The 17,234-nt window shown below is 42.4% G+C and overlaps 1 protein-coding gene across 10 annotated transcripts in view; it reads right to left on the bottom strand.

Moving 5' to 3' along the window:
• The window catches only part of PAN3 (poly(A) specific ribonuclease subunit PAN3), an 85,623-nt gene extending 70,156 nt beyond the window's left edge, over positions 1-15,467 (bottom strand). For 5 of the 10 annotated variants that reach the window (XM_054219264.1, XM_054219275.1, XM_054219297.1 and 2 more), the window contains exons 1-3: positions 14,766-15,465; positions 8,971-9,111; positions 1,803-1,924 (exon numbers count right to left, since the gene is read on the bottom strand). In XM_054219264.1, the coding sequence (XP_054075239.1) occupies positions 1,803-1,924; positions 8,971-9,111; positions 14,766-15,189 (687 nt within the window). In that variant the 5' untranslated portion in view covers positions 15,190-15,465. Of the gene's footprint in view, positions 1-1,802; positions 1,925-8,970; positions 9,112-14,765 lie in introns of all 10 variants that reach the window. The other 5 variants (XM_054219334.1, XM_054219325.1, XM_054219343.1 and 2 more) reach the window with 3 other exon arrangements.
• Between the last annotated feature and the right edge of the window lie 1,767 nt (positions 15,468-17,234).

Below are 17,234 nucleotides of genomic sequence, written 5' to 3'. Positions count from 1 at the left end.
CCAGGGAGTCTATATAAAGCAGTTTTGCAAAGGTTTAATCAAGTGACAAAACCCAAGCAAATTTTCATAGACAGAGCAAAAGGTATATCCTTGACACAACCACCAATCTATCAGATTTAAATTCTCCGTTACAAACCATGAAGCATTAGCATTATTCGAAGTAAAAGTCACTAAGTTTTTTCCCTTGTCTTGTTCTCCAAAGGGCTGATTGACATAGGAAACCTTATTCCAAGTGGCTAAACTTTGTCAGTATGGACTTAATTTAGAAGCTGACGCACAATCAAAACAGACAGCGTTATCGGCTTCACCTAAGCAACAAAAAACTTAAATTACATGATTCAAAGGAAAAATAAAAAATCAATATAAGAATGCTTTTCAAACTGTAGCTTAATGCCTATAAGCACTTTCTCAACACTAATGAAATCCTTCTTCACAAGTAATTTTCCTTAGCCTCCAAAAGGTAAGAGGCACATAAATTTCTTCTCTTTTGTTAAAGAAAAGCACAATGCCTTGACTGTAATCTCATAGGCATTAGTAAAGTATTTAAAAATCCTATGAGCATTCATATTAGATGTATGCCTTATTGTCTTTCTAGAAGAAACAGTTATAATTAAAAATCTGTGTTTAGAAAGACACCAGTGTTGCTGTAGAACACAGTTTAAGGATACAAAACATAATGACTTTGCACTAAAAGGATAAAATTATATCATCCCAGTGATACCAAAACTTGTAACTGTACATACTACAAAGCAATAATCTCCTAAGTACTATTCCAGCTCCAGTAGTACACTTTGGGATCAGAGGTTAAAATTTTTATGTTTAAATCATGCATCACTGAGTAGTAAACATTTCCATAGTCTTGCAATTCTGTTGAATGAGAAAATCCAGCCTTCTTGAAAACATGCAGGAAAAAAAAATAAATAAAAAGGGAACACACCTAATTATTTCCCACCTTTTGCTGAGTTATTTTTCAATCCATAATACAGCCACAATTGAGATCAAAGTAAGCTCATAAGGAGAGTTTCCTTGATATAAAAGAAGAGAGTTGTTGTCAGGACTCAGTGCGAACTGTTTGACTTGTGCTCTCTTTCATTTACCAGAAACTGGTTTGTCAAACCTTTGAGTACAGGGAGAGACCATCTTCTTTGCAGCTTTTAAAAAGCATAACAGTTTGAGGAAGTTATTATAGCGCTTCATGTGTTAATTAAATAGATACTCACTTAGGTTTAAAATATGACAGCCTTTTGCTATAAAATTTGCATAATACTACCTACATAATAAGTTCTACCTCATGGGAGTTCCTATGCCAACATCTACAGAACACTATGAATACAAGAAAACATTTCAGAAGACTTAAATGTATATTCAACATCAATGAACACCAACAGAGGTTGGGTTTACCAATTCTGACTCTTTTTGCGTTGTAATTTATTGGTTTGACATACATCACGTTTTGCTTCAGTGACTTTTGATCTTTGAAATGTTTCAAAATCTAATTTTTATATGTTTAGTAAAAGGCTATCAAAATTAGCTATAACCCTAAAAACAAATCTAGGAACAGATAATTTATGTGGCAAAGCCCAATGCAACAGCTCAGATGTGTACCAATAAAAACAGACTCATTTTAAAGCAATGATATTGTTTCATTTCTATTTGCAAGAATTAAGTGAGTATATACTATGTATATCCTAGAAGATGACACATATCAGAAGGACCATTTTTCCTGCCTCTTGAACAGTTTTCCTTTCTTGGTGTGACGCCAGTCAAAACTAATGAAACGCTATACAATTCATTGCTATTACCTGCATCATGGGATACTTTGTTTCAGCGGGATTTCCAAATCCATTAACGCCAATGAAGCTGGTGCTAAAGTAGGAATCTGTGAGGCTAGCATCAGCTAACCCACCGCCATCTATCCCGGGAACTAAAAGAAAAAAAGAAAAATGTTTCATAAAAAATTTAGTTCATCATGGGTTTATTTGCTAATATCTCTTAAATATTTTTTTTTTTTTTTGCAAGGGGGTAGAATAGTAAAAGGTTAGTGACACTATTTCAAACCTATCTTCTCAGCAAAACAACTAAAAACATATTAGTGCACAGAAGGAAAAGGAAACTTTATGAAACAGGTTGCTAAATGACAGCATATGCAGCATGAAGTTACAGCACAATTACAGGAAGAGGACGAAAAGTAAAAGACTTTGACAGAAATGATGAGGAGTTTGAACTTTAGAAAAACGAATAACGAGGCAAGTAATGGTATCACAAAGAAAATAAATCAACGAAAAAAATGAGAAAGCAAGCTTACTTTAAGAAAACCTACATCTTGGAAATATATCTGTTAAGTACAGTTTTTAACTGGATGTACTGTTTTTTTTTAAAGGGTAACAGACAGAAAACGTGCATTTAAAACTATCTCAAGTCCTCTCATATAAAGCACAAAAAATTTAAAAAGCTTCCTTAAGAGCATAAGACTATTTTTATTAACTTATACTTCATAAAGGGGCAACAATTTTATGAAATGTGGCCAAAAAACTCTTTTGGACTGAAAGCAAATGTGAAGGATGTAAGAAGAAATTAATCTCCTGTCTAGAAACAAGCACCTTGACATAAAAGCACAGTACTTCACCCACAAATAAATGAATTCAATACTACGAGACTACAGAGAACAACAAGAAGCAGTCATAATTAACGCAAAACACTCAAGCAGGTACTACTTTGATAACAAAACAAAAAAAAGAGTTTACAATGGTATACAAGCCGCAGTTCAAATTAAGCTTCCACAAAAACACCCACAGCAAATTATAAAGACACTAATCAGTATGGCCAGGCCACTGCAAGCCAACAGGCATGAGTAATTGGTAGCTCCAAGGTAGGAAGGCACACATCCAACTCAGAAGAACATCCTGTACCAAACCATCCGACTTGACCTCCTGGGAGGACTCGCAGCCAGCCAGTGACACCCGGAAACAACTTCCTGATCCTAATCCTCAAAGGAAATAAAATGCAACTTTGTGGCAGGGCTAAAGGAATGCTGATTATAACCCCTCAAATTTCATCAGAATGGGAATTTTCCCTCCCAAAGAGACTGCATAACCTGGCGAGCTATTTCCAGGCTGTAGACACAGGAAACAGCAAAAAAAGTACAGCCAGATGAAATCATGGGAAGGGCTGGAAGAGATGACTAGTAGCACCCATACTACAGCCAGATGGAAACACTGCCCAGCTGCACTCCCTGAGACTGGGGCTGCATGAACCAGCCAACCAGGGGTAACACCAACACCACAAATAAACCAAATACTTCAGCTGCAATTCAGACCAGCTTTGCAAGCAAAAAGCATTCTTAAAATATTGCTGCCAAATCTAGAACATTATTTGTACACTCTGCAGGTTTGAAGGAGACACCTAAGGAACTTTAAAAGATGCTAATTACTAATGAATTGCAACATTTTATTTTTTTTAAGCTTTAAAAGTTAGCTAAAAGAGTAGGAAAATAAATTTTATTTTCCCCACACTATCCATGCCCTAGATCCTCCTTCATAATTTCAAAGGAACGGCCACAGAGAAACTCCAGAAGCCCTCTTGCTACATCCCTGACAAAGACAAAGCTTTTTTCCTTTGCCTTTTAAACATCTGTCCCTCTTTTGCCTTCATTTGGGAAATTTACATTCAAAAGCCTAGGGAAAGTATTTTATGGTTGAACTATTGTATCAGAGAAAATATTACTGTCTGCAGTAATGTCAATTACTGTCTCATCCTATCTGCTACGGTCAGTCCCCAGCTCACACTGTGAAGGTTAGCATTTTAACACAACCGTTTTCTGGCACCATGAAAAATACTACCACCCGTTCATACAAGAAAGCCAAACGATAGCAAATCCATGTTTAATTACGAATAGTAGTTTCACTCTAGTTTGCCCATAAATTATTCAGGGTTTACTCTGTGTTTTTTATTTATTTTAGAAATGCATTTCCAATATAGCTTTCTCTGCCTGCATTTCAGCCATTAACAAAAACTGCTGCAGTTTTTATGCTACATCCTGATTCTAAAAGACCAAGAAAACCAGTTTAATTTCCAGGATCTACTGTCATTTCAAGGTACACTATATAATTTCAGCATTATATGTGCTATTTCATCTCATACTTCTGGCAGAAACTCCAGATTCTATCCAATTTTTAACAAACAACTAGCAAGCGACTCCCTCAGATTACACGATCAGCTTTCAAATTCTTCAGCCTCTGTTGAAGAATCAAGAAACAGCCGATTCTTTCCACTTCTCCCACTGCTCCTTGCTAGGCTAGTGAACTTAAGAACACACATACCTTCATTTCTCTGTTGGACAGATACAGTTAATGCACAAAACCCTTAAAACTGGAAAGAGTTAAGTGAAAACTTTCAAGTTTCACCATATTTATCAACAAGGCATGCAAAGAGCCCCCTCTGCATGAAGAAATCCCAGAGCTGACCTCTAATAACTCAAGACAGCTGCTACAGCTGCAGTTACCCAAAGCACTGGACCTGGCGCAGGTAGCCTTGTCAGGGCACAAATACAGCACCAGGTTCTCCACTCCTACTTTGGCTGAAACATCCTCAGCGTCAGGCACCTCAAGCTGCAAGCAGGACCAGGCTTTGGGTAACAACCCCAGTGCTGAGCAAGGCTGAAGACGCTGATGGAAATCACAAAATTCACCTCTGACACTGCTAAAATCCTGCTGCCTTTCCACTGCTAGTATTTGCTAGGCTAACCAGTCCAAACCACTTAAAGCTGCTCAAAGCTACAATTCAGGCTTTCTATTGGCACACTGATACCTAACGGGGTGATACAAATTGAAAAAGCTATTCCAGAACTACTTCCTTTATCTAGTTGTATGAAGACTATCTCTCTACTGAAGTGCAATGGTTCGGTCACGCTAACCAGCTTCCCTGTGGGGTTACCACCAATTGCTGTACTCCAGTGCTGATCCACCATCCTATCACTGAATTCTACCGGTGTTCCACCTGCTGCACTAACTGTAATTACTTCAGGGTGGCTTCCAACTATGAGGCTTTCTATTGTTCTCTTCCAAAAACAGTCTAAAAAAAAAAACAGGTCAAATGATCTAAAAACACAACTCTAGCTAAGGGACCAAGACCACAAGAAAACATACTCTGCAGGAACAACCAAAAGCAAACGATCAGAAGTAAGCTCCCTGGAGCAGAAGGCAGTTTTCTTGACAGTAGCTGATATTCAGAACAGAATGCTCTAGATGTGCTAAGTACAACTATTGCCTTCAAGAGAAAACTCAACACCAGCTTCCTTAAACTAACTTCCCTATAGTAACCAACAAGAAAATTAAGGCTAATGGAAAAGATGAAGCTTACGTAGGTAGAAGGAAAAAAATAATTCCTACATTTCCTATAGAATGAAATAAAAGTGTTCACTCTACACGCTCCATTTCTGTTCAAAGAAGGGACATTCAGCTGTTACAGTGATGAAAGCTCAGCAAATACCTAAACAGCCAAGGCAGTTTTACTGTATTTGGCACCTGGCCTTCTCCATGAGACGTAGAAGGCTTTTATCCTCTTCTGCCAAACATTTGGCAAATCATAAATTCTCACTTGCTTCTGGAAGACCACAGTAGCTCAGAGCAGAAAAAAAGAAAAGTGATTTATCATAAGCAATACACAGGAGAAAGTCTTCAGAAGTAGGCACGCTTCACCACACGAGCAGTGTGGTATTAAAAAAAATAGAAGTCTAAGCTGGAAAGAGAAGATTTTAGTCCCTATATAGTTTTTATTCTCATGTGTTTCCTAGTTTACATCAGACCCTATTCAAATTGTCTGTCCAGAACTTTCCTATATAGCAATTTTAAGCATAGACTTTCAAACATTCTGCACACAGTGCTATTACAATAACAAATAGAAAACAGCTTCTGAGGTTTATACCTTTTCTCTCTTAAAGCACTGATTATAACTTTATTTAAGCAAGTTTAAACAATTTTAGAAAAGTCTTGAATTGGCTATTTTTGTCAAACGACAACAGTATTATCTATGCATTGAAGTTGTATATATTTTCAACAGGCTCTTCCATGGAGAGAAGTAACAACTTCCTTATAAAAGTAGTAAGGTTGACTAGGCAGGTCTGAGAAGAAAAGATGGATATGCAAGGGAACTAGGAATCCAGTGGCGGGGCGGGGGGGGGGAAACCCAAACGCTAACACGTTATGTAAGTACATATGCAAAAACAAGAAGAAATTTTAAATTCCGTCAATATTAAAGCCAGAAGTTACATCCTGGCAATTCTGGAAAGAAATTAAATAAAACACCTTGAGAAATCCAGAAGATGTTTTCTACTTTTTATACACACATTATCTAATAATTTTTTCCTTGGTGAGTAACACTGCAGCTTAATGTGACAACTGCAATTAAAAATAAATATCTTCTTATATAATTCTTCTCCCACAGAATTTTAGCAGTAAGTAGGCTTCCCATCAGATGCAGGCACCAAAGAGAAAAAAAAATACAGATAAGATATTTTTGCCTTACTTATTACAAATACATTTTTCAGGAACAAAGAATCTCATTACACCTTAAGTGCTTGAGTACTACTGTAATGAACTCAACACACATGCTTCAACAGAATTGGTGGGGTTTGGTTGGTTTTAGTTTAATGCTTGTCTTTTTTAATACTAGCACTATCTGAATGCTAACACTAACATCATTTGAAATATGGCATTTATGGTATTTTCATTCTAACATTTTACTAACCAGTAAACAAATACTATAATATCCTATACTACTTCTTTCATGAACTTAGTATCAGCACTGATCACCTCATAAACTGTTCTTAATATAAAAAAGGATCCTTTACCATAATGTGATCTATTGCTCCAAAAATGAGTGGCCTAAAATAAGACCACAACAGATTTTTCTTGAGATATTTTTCAAAACAACAATTTAAAGATTTCTAGTGAGGTAATAAAACACAGATTGAAATAATTAATTTTGCTACTAGCACTGCTTAAAAAACTGTACTACAATTATTTTTATGCTGGGAAAAATGTATATATAGAGAGGTAATCTTGATATAAACTCCCGGCACAGTAACAGTACAGGCACTTTTCACCTCAACACAACTCGGTAAACTGAATCATAGGCTTACTGCATACATGTGCATACAAAGGACCAGGTGTTATCTCAGCTAGATATAAAGCAGTAAAAACTACAGTGCCATATCTCCAGTGGAATTTTACACGGAGATAGCTATCCTAATATTGAGACAGGAACAATAAAACTTTTATACAAAGCCTAGCTATATGGCAAGTCATTTAAGGCTTGTGTCCTTTTAGTCTCCTAGAAGCACTGAGGTGCGATAGGAGCTTATGCTTGGCCTACTTTGTTTTATACTGACATGTTGGTATCAGGAAAGAATCATGTGCTTGAGGTGCTAGCACACCTGTACACCTCTGTAACAGTTCACACACACTATACATACTAGTACGTGCATCTCAGTGTTACTTTCTTTCTTACAGCCCCACTACTGTTGCAACTTGTCAGGGAAAGTGCATTCTCCGGTGTTTTTATGCCTCTCTTATTTAATGCAATGCTTTTAAAACACAGGCTAGGAATCACTGAAATAGAGACAACAGACAAAGAAAGAGAAACACACCCCCAGGCACGAGAGGCAAAAGTAAAAGCGCACGCCTGGGTTAGGATGCCGTGACAGAGAGTGCAGTTGGAGGGCAGACAGCACAAATGAACCAAGTTGGCTGAAAGGCAGACAGGAAGCAAAACAGTTTGGGAAATGCTGCCTTATTTACAAACACTCCCACTAGGCGATGAGATATTCATAGGCAAGCAAAGGAAAACAGTAATCTTTACCATGAAACTAAATGACTGGGTTGTCTCTTCTTTTTTTTTTTTTTTAAAGTTTATCTCGCATATCATGGAAACATCTTATAAAGACTGAAAAATAGGATAGCTGCCATCCTTTCGCTCTGTAAAAATCTCAGTAGAGAGTCTAGAGCAGCAGGACTCCTCGTCATGGATCAAGTCCAAAAGCACAGTGATAATACAAATTAAAATTGATACTTTTTCAAAGGAGTCACCAGAACTACTCTGTTATCAGAAACAGCAATTCAAAGTAATGCAATTACTTAATATCACAGTTTCCAGAGCTAACCCTCTTCAAAAGCTTTCACAATTCCTCATATATTGCATCAAATTATTCAATAACCCACATCAAATTTTTCAAAGCACACATGTTTAAGCTTTTGTTTTTAATAGCCTCCCTGCACCTACAACTCAGCTTTTTTATATATAAATAACTGTACAAAATGCGTGCAGACAACCTGAACAGAACATTAGGTCATTTTTCACAACAGTGGGGGAGAATGCATAAAAGAAAGGAAAGGTGTCCCTGGCAGTTGCATCAGCATTAGACCAACCGAAGTTGAGGGAGCCTACCCACAGACTACGGGAATTGCATATCGCATAACCAACCTGACAATAACCTGTACAATGCATGTCTCTGCTCTCACTTTTGTATATCTGTACCTTGTTTCTAAATCTCTATTCTCAAATAAAAATAAAATTAAAAAAAGGGTCAGGAGTAAAAGGCTGTTAGGAAGCAAATTAAAAAATACAAGTAAGTTCTAAGCACAAAGTATCTCTGAATATCAAACAAAACAATCACATAATCGGAACTTTTTTAACTCCTGGAAGACTCATGGAACAAACACACACGCACACACAAAGCGTGATCTACTCCAACTCAACTCCAACACACAGTAATTCACCACACCATTTTTCTGGCTGTGTAATGCATTACATCTTTACTAGAAAGCAACCGATCAGGAAAACAACAGCTTACTATCTAAATCCCTCCACTGACCCCCTTTCCATCAGCTGCCCCATGACCAAGATTATTTTTTTCTGCTTTTGAGGTTCTACAGAAGTGCTTCTGCCTGTGTTTATCACCCCACCCTCACTTACCATTTGTCCACTTTTCCCGCAGCAGTCTAAATTTGCTTCTAGGTGTTTCCTTACACATGGAACTTTTTCTGAGCTGGTCCCCAAGGTCACTATTTTCTGGGCATTCAAATCCTTCCTGAAGGCCCACTCCTACAGTGATACCTACAAAAAATCAGTTATCTAATACCTGCTAGATAAAAACTACACGGGGATTCTCTGTATCTTAAAAAACATTATCATAACTTCAAATTATTACAATAAAGCATATAGAGTTTGCTCATATAACGTTAACTATATCCCACACACACACTTCTTTTCATCTTTGCCTCTGAAGCAGAAAAACAGTTACAACAGTAACAGTGCTTTCTTTACATTTTTCAATACCCAACACAGAGCGGGTACTACCAGAAACAAATAATTACCAGTACTCCTCAGGTATCTGTAATTCCTGTGGAATATCTGAACTTTGAATGACTTCCCATGCAATGTGGAAAATCCACAAAGTATATAAACAGATATAATCAGTTTCAAAGCCAATTAATAGTGTATTTTTTTAAGAAGTTTCATATGCTAAAACTGCCCCTCAAAATTCCATATAACTTTGCAGACTGACAAATTTTTCCTTCCCTCCTTCCTCTTTCATCAGCTCCCCCCAATAATTTTCCTCACCATTTCATTTCCACATGAAACATGTAAAAGCAGCAAGAAAAAACATGCCTATAATTTCCTGATTCTGGAGTTGACATATGAGACAAAAAGTGATTAAGTGAAATCAGTAATTTTCATCTTCTGACATGCATCTGTAACTGATTATTGTTTTTAGTCTTCAATTCTCAGTCGTCTCTAACCATCTCCAAATGTCCCAAATGTCTCTTCAATTCTCAGAATTGTCTCCCCTCTTCTTAAAAATATTCAGAGCAAAACAAGATGAAAACTGTATCATCTATCAACTCCTGGAAAAGGCATCAGGAAAATTCAAATGGGAAACATCTCTCTAAAATGAAAACCAAGGCATACAACAACTAATACAGCATTACTTGCAAAAAGTATAAACAGGTTTGGAAAAAATTCTCAGCCACACACCTTTACTATAATACCTATTTTTCTGTATACAAGCAAAGAAGAAACAAACCCAGAGAGAAGTGACCAGTATGTGACATACCGCAACTACATTTATATTTATAAGTTTGAGATAACTGGCTGTTTCTAAATACTTCAAGCTGTAAATACTGAAATTCTACCAAAGATAAGAAAAATCCATATTCAGAATAATCCCGACCATTGTTTTATTGCATTAAGAAGTGTAATCCAACAGATTACCTTTAGTATCTGTTTTGCCTAAATAGCTTATCTTTCTATTTTTTCTATATCCACTGCTTCATTTTGTTTAAAAAGGAATGGACTGGTAAAGACTTAAACACCTTTTAAAAAGTAGAAAATATACAAATGTATAGGGTCTTTCCAAGCCAAGAGTACTTATGGATTTCACAAAACCTAAGCTGTAATGCTCACAAAGCTAACCACTAAGTGATTGCATACAAAGAGTTGCTACAGCGGTGGCCGCTATCCACTACATAACATGCGGGCGGCGGGCTGCAGAAACAGACATAATGCTTTTATTTGGCTAAACCAATGCAACCCAAGCCTTGATGCTCCTTTCTACCTTCTCACAGGCTGGCAACAAAGTCTATTTACAGACAGGCTTTCCCAACAGCTGTGAAGAAACGCAGAGCGAGGGTGCTCGGGGCAACATCGTGGGTGCTGTATTTCAACTACAGATTTCCTAGGAGGGCTTTGAGAAAGGCTTTCTGGTGGAGAACCGGATGAAAAGGTCTGAGGAGGAGAGGGTGAGCTCACCTCTGGCCAGGGGACCTGGGCCAGCAGCAGCACCACCGCCGTGGCCAGCTCCTCGGCCGGCAGCTCCGGGGACAGCAGCGACCACCCGCTGCCGCCACCACCGGGCCCCGAGGACACCAGGAGCTCCCAGCTCAGTGGCTCTGGTTCGGTCGGGTTTATAGGAATAAAGACAAGATGAAAGAATGAGCGCTACGTATCAGGTACTTCATGGCAAAAAGCAGGGTGGGAGTTAGCAAATGCTTAGAGCCATACCTCAGCTCGTCACTAGTAATATATAACATGATGTCTACATGCAAAAGAGTATCACATTTGTTAAACTACTCAAAAGCCAATAAATACAATTGCAGTTACCCATGCAACTTTAACTTATCCAACTTACATATTGACATGAATACATTTTAACACTGCAATGACATTTTTCTCTAGACACTCCCTTGGGAAAGCGTCGAGAAGAGGCAGTGCCCTAGGAAGGAGCCAGCAGGCTGCCGTTTGCTTCTTACAGAAGTTGGAAAGTGCCAGAGAGAACAGAGAGCAAATACAAGAGAAGTTTTTTCATGCTATTACGTCCCCTACCCATCGCTCCCTAGGCTATTCCTTCCAATCATATCTTTTCCCTCTAAATGACAAGCAACAGTCATTTCCCCACCTCTGCTCCTTCTACAGCCTTCTCCAATAAGGTACTGCAGCTCATTGGGCTGACACATGGGACATGCATGTATTAGAAAAGCACCATGTGCAGATTTTGGCAGCTAACAAATCTGGAGGAAACTTTTTTCTATTTTTTTTTCTTCCCCCTCCCCTTTTTTTTGGTCACAGAGGTCCTATGCGAAAATTATTTTATTTATTATTATTTTTAAATAAACTTTAGACCGGTAATACCAGCTACACTTCCTATTTTGTAGGCAGTCAGCTGTCCACCTTAGGTCACACAGGTGAAACCACGCAGAAGGCTGTGCGCTTACAGCTCCAGGGGAAGAAGCAGGGACCATGCTTTGAACACATGTGCTCCAAGTGTCAAGTAGTTTGGGGGTAGTGGGCAGCAGGGCTAGCTTCTGAGAGCAGGCAGAGTTCATTGGCATGGTCCGTCTTGTTCCCCAAGAACATAAAACACCACACAGTCAGGCCAAATCCACATTTAGCCCACTACCTCATCCCTGACACTGGACAGCAGCGGATATATGGACAAAAGCATAAGCATGAGGCAAGGATAAAGCAGGATTTCCCAGCAGGCTCTCAGCCATATGTAGGGGAAGATGAGTCTGATTCAGAGATGATTTTTTCGCATTTAATAATCTCAAGCAGAGTTTTCTTCCAAGAATATCTGATCACTTTTGGAATCCCTGTCAGATGTTAGTATCCAAAACATCTATGGCACAGAATAGCTTAACCACATGTCATGCAAGAAACTTCTCCCTCTTAGTTATGAAGATGTCACCTGCTCATTCCACCTCATGCCCTCAAATTGAAATACTTCTGCATTGGAGTATTTCTTGTACTTTCACAGTTCATCTTCTCCTTATCACTCAACTTTCTTATCACCTACGTTGTGAAAATAAGTTAGTATTTGGGAAGCCTTTGTGATTACCACAGAAAAACCTATAAGTAAATTAATAATCCTGTACTCAAAGCAGGATTAGAGTAACGCGCATGTTAGAATGAGGCACTGACCCACTTTTAACAATAAATAGGACTACACAGTTAATTAGTCAATGAGCATTATCTGCTCTGTGCTCTGAATGAGACTGGGGTCCAGCAAGGGCGGAAGAAGAGAAGGTGTCATCCACAGCCACATAACTGAAGACTACCAAATACTTTTGAATTAGGGAAGAAAGTCAGTGAGACTGTACAGGCAGGCGATTTTGGCAGTTCCCAATTTCATCATCTTCGTCTCAGAACTTTATTACTTAATAGAACTTTGTGTATTGCATCTTACATCCATAGAAATAAAACCTTCATTCCATCCATTTGGAAATCATACTGTTAACATCACGGGTCATCAGCAAGGTAAGGATTTTAGACATCAGCTTGTCAGTACCTATACAGATCAATTTCAGACTTTGAGCAAGGATTTTCCTTGCTTATTTCACAAACATATGCTGAAGCACAGACACTTAGAAGCAAGACTGGGTCCACTCCCTGGCTCCTCAACTTTAATTTCTCACTCCTTCCTTTCCTTACTCTTTTTTCCTAGTTAGTCTCCTTCCTGGAAGATCTTCTTCTACCAGCCCAAGCTTTTGCCTCCTATAACTTCAAGCGAGTTGGCATTCCCAGCAGGTAGTCACAGATAACACCAGCGTGGGTTTGTCCATTCTTCATGCCCTCACTCCTCACAATGGGTGCAACTGCAGAGAGCCCACATAGTTTTAAACATCTGACACATTCAATAGAAGCAAGTTTTTCAAATAATTTAACTGCTCAGCAGTATCAAGCTTAGAGCACACAATAATTCTGAGGGTTTTTTCTTAGATTTAGGGTTTGGGAAGATTTTGGAACTCTTTCTTACAAGAACAGCCTCCCTATAGAAGCTTTTACTCCCAAGCCAAATTATGCACCCTCTCCCCAAGCCTGAATCCCCTAGTTTAATAGATTTTAATGATTTCCTTTTGTATAGGGAAAAAGTGTATTTTGTGCCTAACTCTGTCCAAAAGAAAAATGAACAAAGACTTATCGCTGCTGAATCTAAGATATTTCTACCTGTAAAAAAAAAAAAAAGGCAGGCAAGAAAGGCTTCAGTTTGAACAATTAAAGTTCGACAACATGATCAAAATCTGAAAATTGCGTCTTTTAATAGAAAGCATTAGGCAATTTTATATTATAGGCTCCTCCTGGAAGGGTAGGCATGACAGTGCTGTGTTAATGCAAAACACTGACAAGCTACCAACTGCAGAGATAAAACTGCTCACTGGCACAAGCTCACCACTCCTGGCAAAATAGCAGTTGCAGGTCCTGAAATACGGATCAAGCACTAAAAACCTACACACAGGATGTTCAGCATGGTTGCATCTTAATTTCAGAAAAAATATGGTTGTGACCATTTAGTAGTTAAGTCATTTAATGTAAACAAATACCAGGTTTATGACAGAAATCAATAATGCAGCCAAGCTTAATAGACTCATTTAAAGGGGCATGACTTTTCTGAAGGAGCATCTTTTCCTAGCTGCCAAGTGCTGCTTCACCTACTGAGGGAATGGTTATTAAAAACAGTTTGCTGCAAACACCATCTAACTACTGGACTGCACATTCAGAAGATGCGTAACCGACCAGTAACACCAATGCTGCTCCGCATGGCGTACAGGCAATCTGAACTCTCACCATTTGAGAAGGGGCTGTATACAAAGGCTAAAAAAGCCTTGGGAAAAGAAAATTTAGAAGGAATTTCTGCTCATGGCAGCAGATAGTACAGATATATATAGTTATTTTTATATTTTTTTTAATGCAATATTTCAGCTGGAACATTTCACACTTCCAAGAGCTGTAACTCCGTATAGGTTGTTTGGAAGAGCCCACCCAAGGGTACCACCACCTGCCACCATCCCCCTCCCGGCCGGACTTTGGGCAGGGAGGTCCGGCGGACCCGCACCGACCCCGGCGCTGAAGGGACCGACGAGCAGCTGCCCGGCTGCCCCCCAAACCCGGCCGGGAGGGAGGAGGAGCCCCTTCCTACACACACACCTGCCCGTTCCGTCCCCATCAGTACCGGCCGGGTCGGTGCCTCGGGGCGGCCGGCACATCCCCGTCCCGCCCGCCCGGCACCTCCGCGGCCCCGCAGGCGGGGAGGGCGGCCCGGGGACCCCCGCCGCCGCCACCATGGCTGTTGTTATTTGTTTCCGGTAGCACCACAGCGTGTCGGGGAGCGGGAACAACGCGCCGTCCGACCCCCCTCCACCGCCCCCCCCACCACCACCCTCCCGCCATCGCCCCCGCCCCACCCCACCCCCGGGCCGCCCCGCCGCACTCACTCGCCAGCCGCGGGCCATCCAGCCCCCCGCCGCCGCCGCCTCCGCCGCCGCCTCCCGCCCCCAGCTCGGCTTTCTTAGGCCCCACCACCGCCGCCGCCGCCGGGCCCGGGCTGGCCCCGTGCGGCGGGTAGCCAGGCCCAGCGGCGGCGGCCGGGGGGATGCCGAGGGGGAGCCCGCCGAGGGGAGCCGCGGGCCCCGGGCCGGCGGGGGCGGCGCCGGGCTCCTCATGCAGGAACTGGCACTCTTCGCCGTAGAAGCAGGTCTTGTCCTTGGCGTAGTAACGGCAGAACTTCAGCTTCACGGCACCGCCGCCGCCGCAGCCGCCGGCCCCTGCCCCGCCGGCCGCCGGCCCCGCCACCGGTGGGGGGGGCGGCGGCCCCACCACCGGCGACGGCGACGAGCAGGGCAGGCCGCTGCTGTTCATGGCAACCGCCCCGCCGCCGCCGCCGGGGTCGGCACCATGGGGAAGGAGGGCGGGCGGGAGGGGGCGGGGAGGGGGAAGGGGCGCGGGAACCGCCGTCACCCCGGGCTCCGGCCCCGGCTACCGGAAGGGGGAGGAGGGGGCGACTCGGCGCCTCTTAAAGGGGCCGCGCGGCCCGCGGCGGGGGCGGCGGCGCCTCCTCAGTGGTCCCGGCGCTCGGGGTTGTTTATGCCATTTTCCTCTTCCTGAGCGGCCGGGCGGGCGCGCCTGCGCCGGCGCGGGGCATGATGGGTAGCGCCGCCGGGCCGGGCCCGGCCGAGCCGCCGGGCTCGGGGTTGAGGTAGAGGGGGAGGAAGGAGCTTCGGGCGGCCCCAAACGGGGTGTCCGGCCGGGGTGAAGGAGGTTGGGGGCCGGCACGGAGCGAGCCAGCTGCCCAGCCGGCTTGGCGGGGTGCGGGAGGGCGTTAAGCGTCCGGCGCGGCGGCAGGCGGCCGTTAACGGCCGTCTCGACGGGGCGAACGGCAAGTGCGGGTGACCCCTCCCCGCCGCTGCCGCCCGGCCCTGCCCTCGGGCCGGGGGAAGGCAGAGCCTGGTCCCGGGGCCGCTCGGCTCCCGTGCTGGGTCTCATGCCTCTTCCACCTCCTGGGGCAGAGGGGGTCAGGCCGCCGGCGGTGCCGGCAGGATCTCAACCGATTTCCCCCCAAAATAACGCAGGTACCTCATTGCTGAGGGAAGACCCAGGGCAGCCCCTCCACTCTTCCCTGTGAGAACAGAGCCTGAGGGATTCTCCCCTTCCAGCAGTCGAAGCGGCGGGCTTGCCGTTTTTAAGGGGATGTTTGAAGTGTTTTCCCCTGAGCGTGGAGAATTTTTAAGTGAATTTTCAGTGACTCGCTAAGCTAGTCAAGCTTTTTATTTTCCCCTCAATCAAATTGCTGGCATAGCTTGTGGTGCAGTCACTGAAATGATGTATATAGTGGGAAAACCATCATATGTTAAAGCACGCTTGTCATTATTTTGGTAAGAAAAACATTTACTGTAGAATTAAGACTGCTTTTTGTCTGTCATAGTCTTCTCTCTTATTAAAAACGAAAAGGAAATCAGGGCCTGCCTCCAAGATGCTTTGACAGTTTGTGCAGAAAGAAATTTAAAAAAATAATGAGTGAGCTTTTAAATGCCATGTTGGAACAAATCAAAGTCTTTCTTCCTCAGATAAAGTCTTTTAAAAAGACTTCAAGAAGTAAGCGTGCCTTAAGCTGAAATCTCAAGGTCAACATTTTTGCATTTGGAAGCGTGGCTTCTCCAAGGGAATGAACCGGCTGAGGAAAAAAGGTAGTTGCTCTGCAAAAGAAGGTTGGACAGAAAACTAGAGAAGAGCAAGGCTACAAGAGTCGGGGCTCAAGTTCTAGCCTGGTATCCCAAGAAAACAAGATGAAGGATATCATATCTCTGTTGTTCCTCAACAATTTTCAGCCTTTTGCATCATTGCAACTGTATGGCAAAAAGCTTACAGCTTCTGCGTTCCTACAAGTTCAGAAAAGTAGGCAAAAGGGTGGAAAAGCCCTGTTGGTTTCTCCATTAAAGTCTCCGTGTTGTAGCTCAGAAACAAACCGCAGGAGATTCCACGGGGGTGCCCTCATAAATGCCTCGACCATGGGAAACATTTCAGTCCCAACCTGCGCCTTCTTAGATAACCGAAATTGGTTTAGTTCATGGATCAGAGGTGGTCCCAGCTGCTTTAGCTGAGGTGCCCACAGCACTACGAGTTGTTTATCAGTCAGTCCCCCAGCATCAGTGTTAGGGGAGCACATTGTTTTCTGTCCCTTTATCCTGCTCATCCGTGCCCTGGGAAGATGCCAGCACAGGACAGAGGTCTCAAGCAGATGGGGCCTTCACAGAGATGGAAGATGGCTTCATAGAGGTGAAAGATGTTGTGTTGAGGTGACGCCAGGCATGAGGGAAGAGATGAACTCAGTATGCTGAAACCCTATTACCATCAGTCTGTTTACCACCCCTTATTCCAGCATTGATGTCCCCTGGAAAAGCATCCTT

Source organism: Rissa tridactyla, chromosome 1 (assembly GCF_028500815.1).
Source record: "Rissa tridactyla isolate bRisTri1 chromosome 1, bRisTri1.patW.cur.20221130, whole genome shotgun sequence".
Lineage (NCBI taxonomy): Eukaryota > Metazoa > Chordata > Aves > Charadriiformes > Laridae > Rissa > Rissa tridactyla.
Note: the sequence above shows the minus strand (reverse complement) of the source record. Positions and strands in the feature narration are given on the sequence as shown.